This window comes from Coenobita brevimanus, chromosome 68 (genome assembly GCF_032717465.1).
Source record: "Coenobita brevimanus isolate Jiangsu-jjx chromosome 68, ASM3271746v2, whole genome shotgun sequence".
NCBI lineage: Eukaryota > Metazoa > Arthropoda > Malacostraca > Decapoda > Coenobitidae > Coenobita > Coenobita brevimanus.
This window is the reverse complement of record NC_137021.1, coordinates 38,140,516-38,159,453: the sequence shown is the minus strand read 5'-3', so window position 1 is coordinate 38,159,453 and position 18,938 is coordinate 38,140,516. Positions and strand designations below refer to the sequence as shown.

At 40.3% G+C, this 18,938-nt stretch overlaps 1 protein-coding gene across 1 annotated transcript in view; it reads right to left on the bottom strand.

Moving 5' to 3' along the window:
* Positions 1-17,632, bottom strand: part of LOC145405886 (uncharacterized) — a 32,788-nt gene extending 15,156 nt beyond the window's left edge. The window contains exons 1-2 of the mRNA XM_080277142.1: positions 16,187-17,632; positions 12,926-15,072 (exon numbers count right to left, since the gene is read on the bottom strand). Of these exons, the coding sequence (XP_080133268.1) occupies positions 12,926-15,072; positions 16,187-17,632 (3,593 nt within the window). The remainder of the gene's footprint in view (positions 1-12,925; positions 15,073-16,186) is intronic.
* Positions 17,633-18,938: the final 1,306 nt, after the last annotated feature.

The following is an 18,938-nucleotide window of genomic DNA, read 5'->3' as shown; positions in this document are numbered from 1 at the left end:
CTGGTAGAGCAGGAGTTTATGAAGAGTGTACGTAACCCCTTCAGTATAAACAGTCTCCAGCAGAATAACATCGTCCGGAGTTACCAAGAATATAACAATGCACATAATCCGATTGAACAGGTTAATCTGACTTGTGTTATCTAACAGCCCCAAGAATGAAGTGAAGGTAACTTTGTGGAACTGAAAGGTTTAATGTTTACTTCAACGGAAGTCAGAATGCTTGCCGGGTGTGGAGGAAAACGAGTGTTATTAGCAACCTCAATCTGGTATGTGGTTTTTGTTAAGTTCATTCTGTCCCTGCACTCACTCCCTAGGTCAACAAAAGCATTTGGTACGGCATGGCACAGCCTCACTCTCTCTACAGTTTTGCCCAGTCAGGTTCTTCCATGTGAACGTTTGCATGGACCAACTCTTGTTATCCTAGCAAACTCCCGGTAGGAACGGACGATTTGCTCCAGCCATAAGCTTAAGTCTTCTCTTTGGTTTCCTCTACTCCTTGTTTTCTTACTCATATTCCTCCCTGTGAACGAGATCTGGCTCAGGGAGACATGCCATAAGCCCACATAGACGAAACTCGATTTCACGTATTATTCGGTTAATAGGTCTTGATTAATTCTCGTGGAGTATTCATTCATTAGGCACAGGGTTCAAACAGCGATAACCCATGATTCTAAAGTTACTTTGCTCCTCCAAAGCGCAGTTTAATTTTGATGTTTCATACCCTTACTGTAAAACAAATAGCATTTGTGCCATGAAGATGCATATACTCTTCCTTCTCCTTAAATAATGATAGCACTAAATACTCAAACTGAGTGAATCCATAGCAACATTTGCCAGTCCAATGCAGTGGAAAAGCCTCATTGCTATGGATTTAAGTACCAAGATAAGAGAATTTCTGAAACCTTACCAACTGACTCCGGACTGGCATCAAGAGAACATGAGCATGAACCCTGCCTGGTACAGTCGCCAACGACGGCAAAGTATCCAGATTTTGGTCAGCGATAATGCACATAATCTTTCTTATATCTTTATAAGGTGAAATTTATTTTGTAAAATTGTTGCAAAAAAACAATAAGTTAATACCAGTGTACCTGTATATTTCAAACATGTAGGAAGTAATTAGTTTCGATAATAGGAAGGACTAATTGAAACTAACTGACATGTTAAACCACCGCTCAGAGACAGTCAGGAATAATCTGCGGTGTTTTCATTTAGTGTAGTAACAAGCAATAATTTTAGTTGACTAAGGATGAAAAGAAAACGGCTTCAATAAGTAATTAAAATTAATCATTATTATTCATAAAATAATTTCTGTTAGAATAACAGTGAACAATTTCATCATCATCATCATCCGGACCTCCTTTCCCACCCTAGGGCAGGGTGAGGAGTAGCAACGTCCAGACAGACCAAGTTTGCTTAATCCAATGGGCCACGTTTCTATTCACTCATCATTCAAGCCCCCGGGATCCTGACTCTATCTGATACATCAATAACTTTCACCACATTCTATAGCCTCACATAAACGCATCCGATATTTCAGGTTCTGTTGTCTCCATGGACGACGACAAGAAGCGGGAATGCGGCGCAGGTCAGTAGGCTATATTTAATGGCTCGATCAACAAGCTCGAATGGAGGCTTTACTCAAAGATATGCGGTTATTACACGGCATTTGGCCAGTTTGCAAGTAAGAACAAAACTCCGGAAAGCTATCAGTGAATGAAATGAAAAGAAAGAACCTCAAAAATTTTTTGAGTTGGAGCTCCTCGGAAAATACCAAACATGTGTTAGTCTTGTATTCTCAGTTTATAAATTACTGGCAATAATAATAAAATGCAGAAGTTTATAAACAAATCACTGAGTTTAAAACTTCTAAATCAGCACTTTAGTTAAGGAGGACAACGGTTTATCTGAAAACAAAAATAACATCAAGACAGAAAAAGTATGTGGTTTTGTATTGCAAGAATTTGTAAGCTCATGTTTTCACCCTCTTTATCGCCTACTGTAAGAGAAAACGACAAAATCTGCCAAACCTCCTTACAACAAAATAATTTTTCATCAACAGGGAATAATGTATCAAATTATAATATTATTATAAGCATGGAGAAGACGAGGAATAAGAGGCAGAAAGGTCTGGTTGCTACCTAGTACAGGGTATTTTTAATAAGAATAATTTCATTGTTTTGGCATCATTATTGTTGCTATATCATCACCATTGCATTTGAAGAACTGGTTTGGTATTGTGGTCACAAGAATGTTCAACTAGCCTTCGAAACTAGACCATCTGTATTTGAAATCTTGAGAAGTTAATACACCGTGAACAGTGGGTTATTCTTTGCACCACGCGCCGAGTAATCCATTGCACAATCAGATCGGGAAAACGTATTACACAGTGTTAACTTTTATATTACTGTACTGCCTCATATTGTTCATTTTACATAATTCTTAGCACGCTATACTATGTAATTTAATCGATATGGCGTGATGAAGGTACACATTGTTTTTTTCCATATCTTCACTAAGTTTTCACTGAATCCCTAGGAGTGCAGAATGACCGAAGAAATCTGAAACTCTGCCATCATTTCTTGGGACGACTGTACATTGACCATTGTAAGAACACCATAATTACTGCCGGTATGTCGGCTTTCCAGATAGCTATGGTCATATCTTTTACCCAGTTAGAAGGAACGATATCGATCGTTCAAAGGCTTCCCTGACGCCATGTAATCCTCAGATCGTGCTTATGTCTGCAGCTTTGTTCGGGTCTGCCACAAACATAACCCACTCTTCCCACTTTTTTATCTAGGCACTGCCTTCCCTATTTTTTTTTTTTTTTTTTTTCGGGAAGGCACGGCATTACTGTAGGGCCTTTTCACACACAGCTACTCAGAAAGCCTAACAAGGCTTTATATCCACCCACCTCTGACACAATCTATCTTCCTTCTGCTCGAACAGAGTTACCGAATGAGGTGGGCTTGGAATGTTCTAAACCTCCTGGAGAAAGAGCGACTATATATGTTAACACGAACGTTCGGGTGACTGGGGTTCAACATACCAGGTACCTGTGCTTTCTGAGGTGAAACGACCTTGGCAGAATCATCAGGGATGGTTGCAAATACTGCACTACTACCCTGGCTTTGATACCGGTGCCCATCTTTGGAATGTTGTTGCGGCGATAAAACTCGTTTTGCCTCTTCTGTCAACAGGATTACTCCTGTTCATGAGCGTATAATATTATTAAGGTAGAGGTATGGTCCTGGCTTCATCTTTATATAGGGTTGTATGTTCCTATTAAGGTGAATGATCTAAAGGAAAAAGAGTTGTTCAGTACCAAACCCGATTTAAATGTGGAACAATACCCCTCACGTGATAAGATGTTGATCTTAGTGAACTTATTAGTAGTGACAAGAAAGCTGCTGAGAAATGTGTAGGTAGTCATGGTTCTGAAACCAGAAATATCAAGTTATTTCCTATTGGATTTTACAGTACTTCAGGCAAAACATAAAATATTCGATCCTGGTTCTAGTAGCCAGATCTTCATTGCTGTACTTGTTATTTCAGTACCAGAGGGATATTTGTAGATATTCGACTCTAGACATAGGCTTCACAGCCTATTCCCAAGGCCTAGTAGTCCTCCCACATACAATACACCTCCACATGTTACCACTTCGGTGCTAACACCTATCGTCCATACTTAATAAAGGCTATGGCTGTCTCATACAGGACTGGTGTATTAGTATTATCAGAGGTATTTTACATGTCGGTGGGTCTTCTGGTAAATCTGTAAAGTCTACTGAATGCAACGCAAATCCTTAAACTGTTCCCTGCCCTAGCCAGGATTAGAACGTTGGTCCGTTATGATTGTCAGCCACTTCTCTAACGATTTAGTCATCGTCCTCACCGAATTTACTTGTAAGGTCAGCAGTTTCTTTTTTATTTATTTATTTACCGATATTTATTTATTTTTGGTAGTGAAGACCTATTTCTTGCTACTCTGGGGCTGCAAAATCCTAACTGGGGAAATTCCAATGTGCCACCTAAACTGTTCAGTCTTGAGAAAGTCAGTCACTTGGACTGTGTTCATGAGTATGCAGTCGTTATCTCGAATCGAAACGAGGTGCTCAGTGTTCGGTGTCACTGATAAATGTAATGGAAATTGCTCGGGATCAGTGAAGGTGTAACTCTCGCCAGAGATGCTGATTACGATTAAGGAGAGTCGTGTCCCCATATTGTTTTGGGATCAGAAGCAGCACAAACTCCTGTCTCGTCGTCAAGAGTTTTGCTGAGAAGGGATACAGAGAGGTATGCCATGGAAATTGCTTAGGAGGGTGGGAGGCACTATCACACAGGTCACCTTCGACTTGCTTATGAAGTCCTAAAGAAACACCACTCCATTCTTTACGAGCAGGACGATTTTATTTTATTGGAATGGAATGTCAGAGCACTTCTTAAATGTCTCTAGATAAGTTACGCAAATCTTCCGATCCATTATTGATAGCTCCTTCACTAACTTGTAACGTTTAGGCTACAGCTCTTCTGACAACTGGCGACTGTTTCATTTGTCAGAGCGACACACACACACACACACACACACACACACACACACACACACACACACACACACACACACACACACACACACACACACACACACACACACACACACACACACACACCGACACACACACACACACACACACACACACACACACACACACACACACACACACACACACACACACACACACACACACACACACACACACACACACACACACACACACACACACACACACACACACACACACACACACACACACACACACACACACACACACACACACACACACACACACACACACACACACACACACACACACACACACACACACACACACACACACACACACACACACACACACACACACACACACACACACACACACACACACACACACACACACACACACACACACACACACACACACACACACACACACACACACACACACACACACACACACACACACACACACACACACACACACACACACACACACACACACACACACACACACACACACACACACACACACACACACACACACACACACACACACACACACACACACACACACACACACACACACACACACACACACACACACACACACACACACACACACACACACACACACACACACACACACACACACACACACACACACACACACACACACACACACACACACACACACACACACACACACACACACACACACACACACACACACACACACACACACACACACACACACACACACACACACACACACACACACACACACACACACACACACACACACACACACACACACACACACACACACACACACACACACACACACACACACACACACACACACACACACACACACACACACACACACACACACACACACACACACACACACACAAAGTGCATGATTCCACATTAAGTATGCAACAAAGTCAAGAAACTCTTGTTGGAATTATAACACGAAAGGAAAAGCAAGAGAAGAGAATTAGGTGTACTTCAGAGTTAAGTTTGTGTATATGCTTGTGGAAAAACGAAGGCCATTCACGTAGCAAAAGAATGATGTCCCTGTCAGCTGTGTCTCATCCATGGTAAGCCGCTGGGCTGGTGCGTACCACTCCTGACACGATGATTGATGAGGTTTATTGAACCTATATTGTTGAATCTTTATGGATATTTCGAATATTTACCTGGTGAAACATACTGATTTGAATCTTATATTTACAGGGTGGTAGACATAGGCATAAACTATCTCCTCACTTAAGGTAGTGGTACAGTCGCCAAACTTTCCACCTGGGCCACCCAGCCGCGAGAGGTGGGTAATGGGTGCTGGCAACAGTGTCTCTGTTTGTTCGTGTGTACATGCTCGACAAAAGTTCGGATCAACAACTCTTTTCGTCCGTAGTGAACCTCCGTTGGAGTCAGAGTTCATTCCATAGATGGCTGGGTACGGAGTTGGCTGGGGAGAAAAATGTCTCAGGAGTAAGGCGGCTCTCCCATCGGCTCAGCCAGTTGCATGAATCTGGTCGCACAGAAAACTGTATGCCACAGATCATGCTGACCTAGGCCAAATAAATATCTATCTATCTATTGCCAGATGCCTCAAGCCCGTTCGGGGTGGCCACAAACAAATCGCCTCCACGTCGCCCTGTCCCTCGCCATTTCACTGCCCTGCTCCCAACTCACTCCCCCCTCCCTCATATACCTCTCCACCCCATCCCACTATCTCATCCTCGGCTCCCCTCCACCTCACTCACATACACTCTCTTCGTCAGTCTTTCACCCTCCATCCTCTCCACATGGCCAAACCACCTCAGTGTATTCCTCCTAACGCTTCCTATCACATCCACATCCACACAACAACCCTCCTTTATAATATGACTACATTAATTTTATAATACGGTAATATATATGATGATATAAATATATACTATTGTATATAATACAATATATATTATACTATTCTTATCTGGCCTTGGTCCGTGCAACCAGTGGCACACAACAATTCCATGCGACCGGTTTCCTGCACCTGGTCTAGCCGGTGGGAGAGCTACTTAAGGGGTGAGCCATGATCTAAGTAGGGGGGGTCAGCCAGACAGCACGCTGCGTGAACCCGCGTGACGTCACATCAGCCCTGTGGCGAGCGGGTTCAGTTTGTTCCATTCCGTGCATGAATGAATGAATGAATGGGGACACCATGATCTAGACACCACAGCATCAAGCCCTGGGAGAGAGAGAGAGAGAGAGAGAGAGAGAGAGAGAGAGAGAGAGAGAGAGAGAGAGAATGAATATTATATACACCAATAATGATGGTTGTATTTTTTCACACAAATAAATGATGGAAATGACATTGATCTCTTCATTTATCCCTCTAAGAGCCATCATAAACGTTGCTCGCGTTTTATAGATAGATAGATAGATAGATAGATAGACGGATGGATAGACAGATAGATAGATTGATTGATTGATAGATAGATAGATGAGTGAGAATGTGATCGAATGTGTATTTGTGTGTGAAGGTTTTTGTTATTTTGTTTTTTCTTTTCCTTAGCTGTATCGCTAACCCACCCTGGTGGGAAGGTGCAATTACAGTAAATAAAAAAAAAAAATAGATAGATAGATAAATAGGAGACGCATGAATTAAGTCCTGCTGTGGAATGTAACAGGCGGACGTTAATGTGATTTATTGACGTATTGAGTATTGTTATGGTAAATGGTTATAAAGACATAAAATATACTATAGGAGAGATGAAACTATGAATGAAACACTATGGTCGAATCTCAGATAGCGCGTCCAGGCCGACACCAGCCAGCCAGTCTTGAGAGCAAGAATTGGGAAGGCAGTGGGGTGCGTGTGACGTCATGCAGGCGGGAATTCCCCGCTGTCTGGCTGACCTCCCCTACTTAGATCATAGGGTGAGCTTGGCATAGTGATGGCCAGGGCAGGCGCCGGACGGGGAGGGGGGGGGGACGGTTACGATATTCATGCCGTCAGTGATAATAATTGCCGAACTAGTTTTTGATATCCATTAGCATTCTACTAAATATTTGCATTCTTAACAATACTAAACATTTTATTTTCTATGTTGTTTTTACACTGTTACCATAACATGTTAATACACTATCTGCTGGAATTGCTTCAAGGCTCTCTCTCTCTCTCTCTCACTCTCTCCTTATATCAGTAATTCCATTTCATATGGTGATCGCTTGATACCATTATCAGTATAGGTTGAAGGGGAATGCATTTACCTAACATCTACATCCAGCTACAAGTAAGATTACCTGCCATAATCACATCATGAATGACACTGGCCAATAAACTTTAGAATGATGTTCAGACACTGTTAACGGTTGCTTATTTCCTCATTGACAGTACTTCAGGTATGTGTTTATATGTGTTCTATGGTGGACCACGGAGAGGTAGGAGAAAATACTGTCACCTCAACAGGCAAAAAGTTTATGCATACCGTTGTCGAATGTGGCTATTATATCAGCTATGATAATGACTTACCGTCTCATATTTCATATGACTATGGCCATTACAGCACACCTTTGTAGTCCGATGATCTAACGAATGGCTGAGTAACACATTACAGGGAAAACTGATTGAGCGGTGCCGCTTTTGTGTGAGGTCACACATTTACACGCTCATCGATTATTCACTGAACAACATTATCTCACATAACTGCAAAATGAAGACACCACAGCTACATCAAAGTATGCAAAAGCTTCCAGTCATTTTAAGCACAATTGCTATTGATTCATGAATTGTTGGGAGATATATATCACCACTGTCTGATATTACTTATGTGATTGGTAAATGCAACATAACGAATATGAAATTATCATTACAAGGTGGAACACTGATTTTTTATATTTTTTATCTATTACTATTATTATTATTATTATTATTATTATTATTATTAGTAGTAGTAGTAGTAGTAGTAGTAGTAGTAGTAGTAGTATTTTATTTTTTTAAATCCCAAGAACAGGCGCTTCAGCGCCTGTCACCGAGGCCCGGGGTGCGAGGATTTGTGATGGTTGCTGACTGGCTGCTACTAATACCTAGGTCATAAGATAAGGGCCTGGTGTTTAATAGGAAAAACCCATCTCTTCTGACGGGGTGGAACCACGTCACACGAATCGGCTGGCGGAAGCGTTAACTATCACGTCACCCACAATACTGTTTCACATACTTAATATATATGAACTATCAAAACAATTGCCGTGTTTGCATTGCAAGCACAGTGATCGACGTAATGATTAAGTGATGAGCCATGGGTTTATCATGAAAAAGAATACGTTTATAAATTTGTAATATATGTAAAGATGTGATCTTTTAGATTATTTTACTTATTGTTTTCAATACTTGCATTATCCAATACTTTCAAGAAGTTCCTTTGAAATTCTGTCGGCTAAAAATTTACTACTGAATATTGGGATGAACTCTGGCTGAGGTTCACTACGGAAGACGAGAGTTGATGATCCGAACTTTCTTCGAGCATGTACACACGAACAAACATATACACTGTTGCCAGCTCCCGTTACCCACCTCTGGCAGCTGGGTGGCCCAGGTGGAAAGTTTGACGACTGTACCTCCTGGTGTCTCGGAACTGTGACATACAGAACTGTTTTTCGTACCCCAGTAAACCATTTACTATGTCGAGTGTTAACCATGCAATAAACAAATTACACATAATCGGATGTGGGTCAAAAGGGTTAGTATCAAAGAAGAGCTACTATATTGCAACTCAGAGGAAAGTTTTAATCACCATTTTCTTAAATATCTCTTTTGAGCAGCTTAGCCTGGGTCGCCCACGATCCTGATGGGGCAACAAAGTACCGCATGATGGTTGGATAAATAGGTATTTTAACTCACTGCAACATAGGCCCTTTGATACTTGGAAGTTAGGGGGTATTGGTTGTACTTCATACCAATATTATCTTAACCTGTAGATCATTTGGCTTCAGTAAGACATCACTGTTATAATAAAGGTACACATTTATGATAATAATTATCAGGTTTATATGATATTTCTTTGTCTGGCAAGTATTTTCTCTAACCTAGTGATTTAACGTTCGAATATACAATCTAACCTGAAATTTCTTGAACAACTGGGCACGGTGAACGTGAGAAAGAACAGAATGGGTCTTGTCCGTGTGGACAAGTTAATGTTCCTAACTGGGAGTCATCTGACCGTATGTCATTACACTAGCTTATGATCACCAAAAAGTACTGGTGAAAGAGTTAATTTCGTGTAGCCGTTCAACCGTGAGAGCCTTTTATTCACATGCGCGCTTCTACGTTGTCCAACTCTTTCATGCAAGAATTAACGAATTCTCTCAGTTCTTCATGACTCCCGCTAGTGACGTCGCAAACTGTTTTCTTTAGTCTACATTTCCATCTGCCTATCTATTGAAATACATTAGATACGATAATTATGTCCAAACATCTCAGAGTTTACATGGATCGTGATTTGGAATTTCTTTCTTTTAGTTCTTCCTTCCATTTTGTTTTATGTCTCTTGCATGACAAAAAACAAAAACTCATTATAATTACACTGCATGACGCTTAAAGTGTTCGAGAAGTATTTAGTGGGCGTACACTATAAAGGCTGAGGAAGAGTAAGCTAATTCACATCTGAGTCTGAGGTAATTGCAAGGACACCAACCCCTTAAGCATGGTAACACCTTTCTTGCTCTTATTTTGCATGTGAGAAGAAGTGTAATTTAGTGTCGGACAAAGATTTCAGTAACACTAAATGTTTTCTTTACTTCCACAAACAGGTGTACATGACTCACGAACGGCTGAATATGATTGTCCGGCATTAGGTAGACAAGAATACGAGAATTGTGTCGACCACTGGAAGGCAGTGGTACAAGTATTAACACTGTCAGACTCCTAGGTTTATTTCAAATTCAATAAAATCGTGTGGGTTTAGCTACAGTAGAAAACTAGAGTTGATCTAACAAGAGAGAGAGAGAGAGAGACTCAGACTCCTCTCTCTCTCTCTATCTATCTCTCTGTGTCTGTCTGTCTGTCTGTCTGTCTGTCTGTCTGTCTGTCTGTCTCTCTCTCTCTCTCTCTCTCTCTCTCTCTCTCTCTCTCTTTCCAATCGTCCATAATTCAACCTTTAATGGGATCCTTCTTCCTTCCACCTCATTCATTTTCTTCCTCTCCCTCGCTCCCTCTTTCCTCCTCGGCTATACAGTATCTTGTGAAAATGATCGACCAGCTTCACTTAACCATTTACTCTCTCTCTCTCTCTCTCTCTCTCTCTCTCTCTCTCTCTCTCTCACACACACACACACACACACACACACACACACACACACACACACACACACACACACACACACACACACACACACACACACACACACACACACACACACACACACAAACACAGCAGAAGGAAGACTATGTTATACTGCTTTACATACAGTATATTGCATTAGGCACATTACACATGCTTTGCGATTTGCGATAAAACTGCATAATCCTGTGTAAGTGAACTTTCAGTTTAACTCAAGTAGTGTTATCTTAGCTACACCACTGAAATCAAGGGTGTGGGTAGAAATAAGGACGATGAGGAAATTTGGTGTACACTAATCCCAGTATGTTGAGAGCATCGGTATGGCGATGTAAAAAATAATGAGAGAGAGAGAGAGAGAGAGAGAGAGAGAGAGAGAGAGAGAGAGAGAGAGAGAGAGAGTGTGTTTCAGTCTGCGGGGACTCATTTAAAATTATGAATGAAAAAGTAGTGATCACGGAAAAAGCATTTGCATTTGCTGTATATTAAGCCACTCGAGAAGGAAAGAAATGTGAATTAACACACACACACACACACACACACACACACACACACACACTGAGTGTATTGTTATTCAGGTTTGAATGAACACTGCAGTTCTGCGGTGTCGGATCCGTTTAATGATTCAACCTGGTAAATACAGCTTCATAAATAATAAACAACAAAAGAATGAACTCAGATTCACTTCCCAGCAATAATCGCAAACACACGTCATATATATAATTACAAAGAACCTTAGTATGATATCAAATAATAATATCACACTATACAATGTGACCGACCATACTAAATATGCAAAATAAAATGGACAATTATTCATGAACTTAAGCATAATTTGAAACTTTAAAAAATGCAGTAAACTTACAACATGGCCGCACTGTCTTCCAAACATCCACCCGAATAACATCAGTCCACATACAGTATAGACAATTTCACACAGGACAGCTGCCAGACCTAAACTCGGGGCCCCTCTGCTCCAGCTCCTTAACCTCGTACCAACTGACCCCAGGACTCCCGGTCCGGCTGTGAGCCAGGCTTGAAATATGGCCACGTGACTGGCTACTAATAGTTTATCACAAACTGCCGCCATTCGGCTTGTTTCACACGTTAACCGTACAGCTTAAATTAAACCATTCATAAACAAGTATCAGTTAAAACATTGAACCTCGCAAATACAACATTTTCAAGACATTCCAATATTAACTAATATTAACAGTACACTATGATTATACATAAATGTAACTTAAGCTTATATCACTAACAGTACCAAATCACCCAAGGGTATCAACATACTCCTCGTTATTCCAATAAACAATCAGTGAAATCTTAATACATACAATATACAGTATATACAGTATTTACACATAAATAATCCTACACATATACATCCACAATTGTGATAGACAAATATACATCTAAATAATCACCATAGAATAGTAATACAAAAATATCGTGATTTCTGATAATCACGATACACTCCCCGCCTGACATTTAAGCTATCTTGATTACTGCTCCTCCACCGGAAGAGTACAACTAAGCTATGAACTGATCTGGTTACATTTACATCCCGTTGGCCTGAATATTTGCCTCCTGGCTTATTAATTTTATACCGGAGCAACACATCCCTGACCTTTCCATCTTTACTTCTGAGAGCACTTACGACCTGTGCCATTTTCCATTCCCCTTTCAATACATTAGAATCCTTTACCAAGACTATATCTCCAGTCTGGACATTCCGTACATCTACATGCCATTTCTGCCTAATAAGCAGACTAGGGAAATAGTTTCGCATCCATTTCTTCCAGAATGAATCAATAATTCTGTTCATGAATGCATGCCTCTTACTAAAATTGCTACTTTCATCCCACATCCCACTTGGCACTGTGACTGTAGAACGACCCAAAAGAGGTCAGATACTTTGTTACATCCAATCGGTCTTTCATTGAGAAGGTTAGCTACCTCAAACATTACTGTTTGTAACTCGCCATATGACAAGACACAGTCCCCAACAATTCTACACAGGGATCTCTTAACCAACCTAATCAAGGCCTCACTGCATCCGTTCTGCCACGGTGCATCTGCTGACTTATTAAACTCCCAAGAAAGACCCTCAAATCTTCCAAATTCAGTTAATTCCTTAAGATTCCACTTAGAAACCATGTCTCTCAACTCCTTGTTTGCTGACACCAACTGAGCACCATTATCTGAGAACACCTTTCTTGGAAAACCTCTAATAGATGTGAATCTTTTAAATACCTTAAGAAAGCTGCCAGTATCATAGCCTTCTGCAACATCTACATACACAGCTCTGGTAGCCATACAATTAAATATGACTCCATATACCTTCCTTTTCACCCTTCGTTTTACAGTATCACAAACAGAATAAGGTCCAAAAAGATCAAGTGATACATTGAAAAATGGTGGTGAAGGTTCAAGTCTCTCTTTTGGTAATTCGCCCATGCATTGAGAGGTCACTTTCTTGTCAATCATACGACATGTGGTACAGTGCCGTTTCACAGATTTAATAACTCTTCTAGCACCAGGCACCCAAAATTTTAACTGCAATTTAGCAAGACAAGCCTCTACACCATCATGATTTTCCTGATGTATCTGACTAATGTATAGTTTTGTGAATGGGTGGTCTGATGTTAAAAGAATGAATTCATCACGGTTCCAATTAGCTTTCATCCACTTCGATATTCTGGTTCCTACCACTACTTTCTGATCATTTAGCGTGGGCCCCAGTCGTTTGAACCTAGTCCTCCAATCTGGATGGATTGAGACTTGAACTTGTCTGATCCAGTAATTCTCTGCTGCTTGTAGGCATTCTGCGGTAGGCTCTTCACACAATCCTTTCAATGACTTTGCCTTGACAACTTGCATTACCCGAGCTGTGACTGAAAGCAGTTTCTTGTAGCTGCTAAATCTACCAATATCTATCACTGTCTTTACCTCCTTAGCCTCACATGCATGGGTAGTTGCTTTCACAAACACAGTATCAGGTACATCTCCCTCAAAACTCTGCTTCACCGGCCATTGATCATGATCTAAGTAGAGAAATTCTGGGCCTCTTTGCCACACAGAATCTGGTCCTAATTCTGATGGGGTACACTCCCTTGTTGTCAGGTCTGCTGCATTATTTTCAGATGGCACCCAATACCATTCTGTTGGTATTGTCCTAGATTGGATTTCAGCCACCCTATTTGCAACAAAAGGATTAAATCTAAAGGATTCCTTTTGAATCTGAGCTCGTACTATAGAGGAGTCTGTGATATGAATAACTCTTTGGAACTTAAACTGCATTTCCCTTTCAATTGTAGATCTCAAACGACTAGCTACAACAGCACCACATAATTCTAATCTCGGTATACTGATCTGTCTTGTTGGTGCAATTCTGTTTTTGGAGCACAATAGATATGATCTAACTGAACCATCAGACAATTCCCATCTGACGTATGCAGCGGCCCCATATGCTTTCTTACTACCATCAGAGAAAACAACCAATTCTGGGTGGCCTACGGTGGGTATCGGTTTTATACATCTGGGAAATTCCAACTCTTCTAACAGGAACATCATCTCAAACAGTGATTTTGCCTTTTCATACAAAATTTCATTAATTGGTTCATCCCACCCTCTTGGTCGATCCCCCTCACTGTCTGTAACTACATCTCTCATCAATAGCTTAGCTTTAAGGGTAAATGGAGTAATAAATCCAAGAGGATCATACAAGGTTGCAATCTGACTAAGAATCATGCGCTTCGTCAACTGGCTTGGCAAACGCCTTTCTAGATCACCTAACAAAACATCTGGTTCAGACCTTCCTTGACGAGTTTTCCTTGAAAAATTGAGTTTGGCTTTGAACAAAAAGATATCCTCCTTAGGTTTCCAATCTAGACCTAAAACCTTTTCATGATTTGTATCCAAAACTTTCTCACTGATGCATCCATCATCTCCAGACATGATCCACTGTTTCATTACAAATCCTCCTGCTTCCAACACTTCTTCCACTTGTCCCATCCTTTCAGCAGCTATTTCGGAACTATCAAAGCTTCCTAACACATCATCCACATAAGAATCTTCAATAATAGTCTTTATAGCCAAAGGATATTCCTCATTCATTTGAGCAGTCTTCCTCAATGCCACCATAGCTATTGCCCCCCCTGGTTTATCTCCAAATGTCACAGTCTTCAGTATATAATGATCAGGAACTTTCTCTGCATCTAAATCTCTCCATAGAAATCTATGAGTATGCATATCAAACTCTGATATTTTAACACTGTTGTACATTTTCTTGATATCGCCAACTATGCCAATCCTATTTTGTCTGAAACGCAAAAGAATCCCCAACAAATTATTTAGAACATCAGGCCCTTTAGCAAGAAAATCATTTAGAGCCATTCCTTGGAATGATGCAGCTGAATTAAACACAATCCTTAGAGGTGTTGACTGAGATTCTGGCTTATGGATTTCATGGTGTGGCAAGTAAAAAGTAGGGCCCTCATAACTCTCCAATTCTTGTTGGGTCAACTTCTGCGCAACTCCTCTAGATACCATGTCATTAATTTGTTCCTGATACTTTAAACAGTACTTCATTCCCATCTTTTTTAATCTTTTCTCTGTAGCTCTTAATCGAGCCAAAGCCATGGGGAAGTTATTAGGTAACTTAGAAGGGTCACAGATCCAAGGGTATTCTGAAATCCAACATTTATTTCCCCTATCATAGTGCAATCCATCTTCAATAAGTCTAAGTTCCCTTTCTTCCTTTATAGTTAAATTTCCTTTAATGGAACAACCTCCACACTTGCATCCCCCACATCTTGGGGTACACAAAGTTCCTAAGCTTTCAGTCAAAAAGTATTCTTCAATTACTTGACAAGGGTTTAGCCGAGATGTAAGAAGCCACTCTTCAGGATTAGAACATGCAACATGATTCACCTGAACATTAAAGCTAACGCTTTGCTTTCTTTCTCCATCTATACTTCCTCTAAGGCAAAATCCAAAGTCATTAGCCAACAGTTGAACACTGTGCACTGTTTTTACAACTTGAGGTAAAAGAGCACAGTAATCTGATCCAATCAATAACTCAATACGTCCGCTGGGTCTCTTTAACTGCCATTCCTGTAACCCAAACATATGTGCAAATGGAGTCACGTCTATCTCACTTGACACACCAGTGATTTCAGTTATACCACAGGCATCAATTATTTTCCCTCCCAAATTTATCTTTCAACAAGACTTTATACACGTAACTTTCTACCTGTTCTGTTTGCGCACCAACCTTGGTTAAAGTTAAACTCACAGGAGTCCCAACAAGACCCAGTTTCCGTGCCATCCTATTGGTGATTAAACTTAAATTACTTCCTGGATCATAAAGGGTGGGTATTACCTGATTAGCACTGTTCACATAACCCGTCATGAGCATTACTCCATCTCTTGTCACATGGCTACTTGATGCTTCCACAGTAGTACTTCCATGGCTAATGAATATGGGATGAAGGGCAGAATGATGATATTTTCCACAGCGTTCCCCATCTACCAGAACTCTACATGAATATCCTTGACTGCAATTCCTTGCTAAATGTCCTTCCTTCAAGCACATATAACATATACCCTTAGATTTCAGAAATTCAAATTTTGTCTCCTTAGGCCACTGTTTAAAGGTTGCACAATCTTTTAGATCATGAGTATCAGACTCATGCACACAACATCTCTTGGTATTTCCCTTTGGTCCAAAATTTGACCCATTTCTGCTTGGCATTCCCTGAAACTTATTACTAGCAAAGGATAAGTTAGATAAACATTTGAACATTTGATTTTGAAATTTTTCCTGACCTGTAGCTAACTGCTTAATCGCCTCTGCAAGTTCAGAGTCCTTGGAAGTCTCTTCTTCACACACATGAACTGTCGCCCTAGCACTTGCAATCCTTGACTCATCTTGCAAATACTCTATAACTTTGCGCTGTTCAGTCAAGAATGTTACTAAGCTTTTAAACCTGTCAGTACCGATAGACTGTACCTTTATTGCCCATTCTCTTTTCAAAGTAGGTGGCAACAATCTCTCCACTTGAGTAATTACAGTAGTGTTTTCAAGTTCCTGTAACTGACCCAAATTATCAATATCCAACCACACTTTCTCTACAGTATTAATCATGTTAATAAGCCTTTTATTGTCACCTTCAACCACTGGTTTAGTTGCTCTGATATCTCCTAAAATAGAATCTATCATTTTAGCTGGATCACCATAAGTCTCTTTCAGACGAGCCCACATTCGGTTATAATCGTCTAAATCTTCCACTAATTTCCTAGGTTCACCTTCCAAGGAATTCCTCAGCACGTACGGGTCCATTCCTTGCTGAGACACAACTAACCTTTCATAATCCTTAACAAAAGTAGGAAATGCTCTGACAGAACCACGAAATTTAGGAGGCTCCAGTTTCTTTATGGCAAGTGATGGTTTCTGTTTCACCTTCCCAGTCTCAGTTATCAAAATATTATAAACTTCATGTTTTATATTTTCAAGTTCAGTTATGTATTGTTCATACTCATCATAAGGTTCAGATTCCTTTAAAAGAGCGATCATTTCCTCATTCCTTTCATCCACCACTTTGAAGCACGTACTAACCTCCTCATACATTCGTTGAAGCACTTCACATGATAACTTCTTTCCGTGGGCTTCCTTGAAGATGTTGACCTTCCTAGTGAACCTTCTCTTGGCTGCTGTCCGGTTTTTCTTGAGCTCATCCATGGTTGCCAGTTGTTGAATTGTATTGTTATTCAGGTTTGAATGAACACTGCAGTTCTGCGGTGTCGGATCCGTTTAATGATTCAACCTGGTAAATACAGCTTCATAAATAATAAACAACAAAAGAATGAACTCAGATTCACTTCCCAGCAATAATCGCAAACACACGTCATATATATAATTACAAAGAACCTTAGTATGATATCAAATAATAATATCACACTATACAATGTGACCGACCATACTAAATATGCAAAATAAAATGGACAATTATTCATGAACTTAAGCATAATTTGAAACTTTAAAAAATGCAGTAAACTTACAACATGGCCGCACTGTCTTCCAAACATCCACCCGAATAACATCAGTCCACATACAGTATAGACAATTTCACACAGGACAGCTGCCAGACCTAAACTCGGGGCCCCTCTGCTCAGCTCCTTAACCTCGTACCAACTGACCCCAGGACTCCCGGTCCGGCTGTGAGCCAGGCTTGAAATATGGCCACGTGACTGGCTACTAATAGTTTATCACAAACTGCCGCCATTCGGCTTGTTTCACACGTTAACCGTACAGCTTAAATTAAACCATTCATAAACAAGTATCAGTTAAAACATTGAACCTCGCAAATACAACATTTTCAAGACATTCCAATATTAACTAATATTAACAGTACACTATGATTATACATAAATGTAACTTAAGCTTATATCACTAACAGTACCAAATCACCCAAGGGTATCAACATACTCCTCGTTATTCCAATAAACAATCAGTGAAATCTTAATACATACAATATACAGTATATACAGTATTTACACATAAATAATCCTACACATATACATCCACAATTGTGATAGACAAATATGCATCTAAATAATCACCATAGAATAGTAATACAAAAATATCGTGATTTCTGATAATCACGATACACTGAGGTAGGCAAAGATATTCCTTCATGTTCCAATTGTCTGTATCTGTATCGGCATAGTATCGGGGTTCAGTTGTATATGACATTACATTTCCCAACACCTCTTCCTTAACGATTTATTTTTTGTTTACAAAGATTTTATTTATGAATTCTGCGCCGACATTACAACTATATAAATAAAGATGAGACTGTTAATCTGTAATATGCAGAATAAATTGTTAAGGAAACGTTGTTACGAGGCTTTCTGTGCCAGCTGAAATACGACCCTCAATCAGGATGAGGTCCATTACGACAGGACCATAACTTTCTCTCGGAGGGACAGGGAATTTTATCATCCTTTACTGACGGAATATGAATCACGGGTGAGATCAGCGCTAA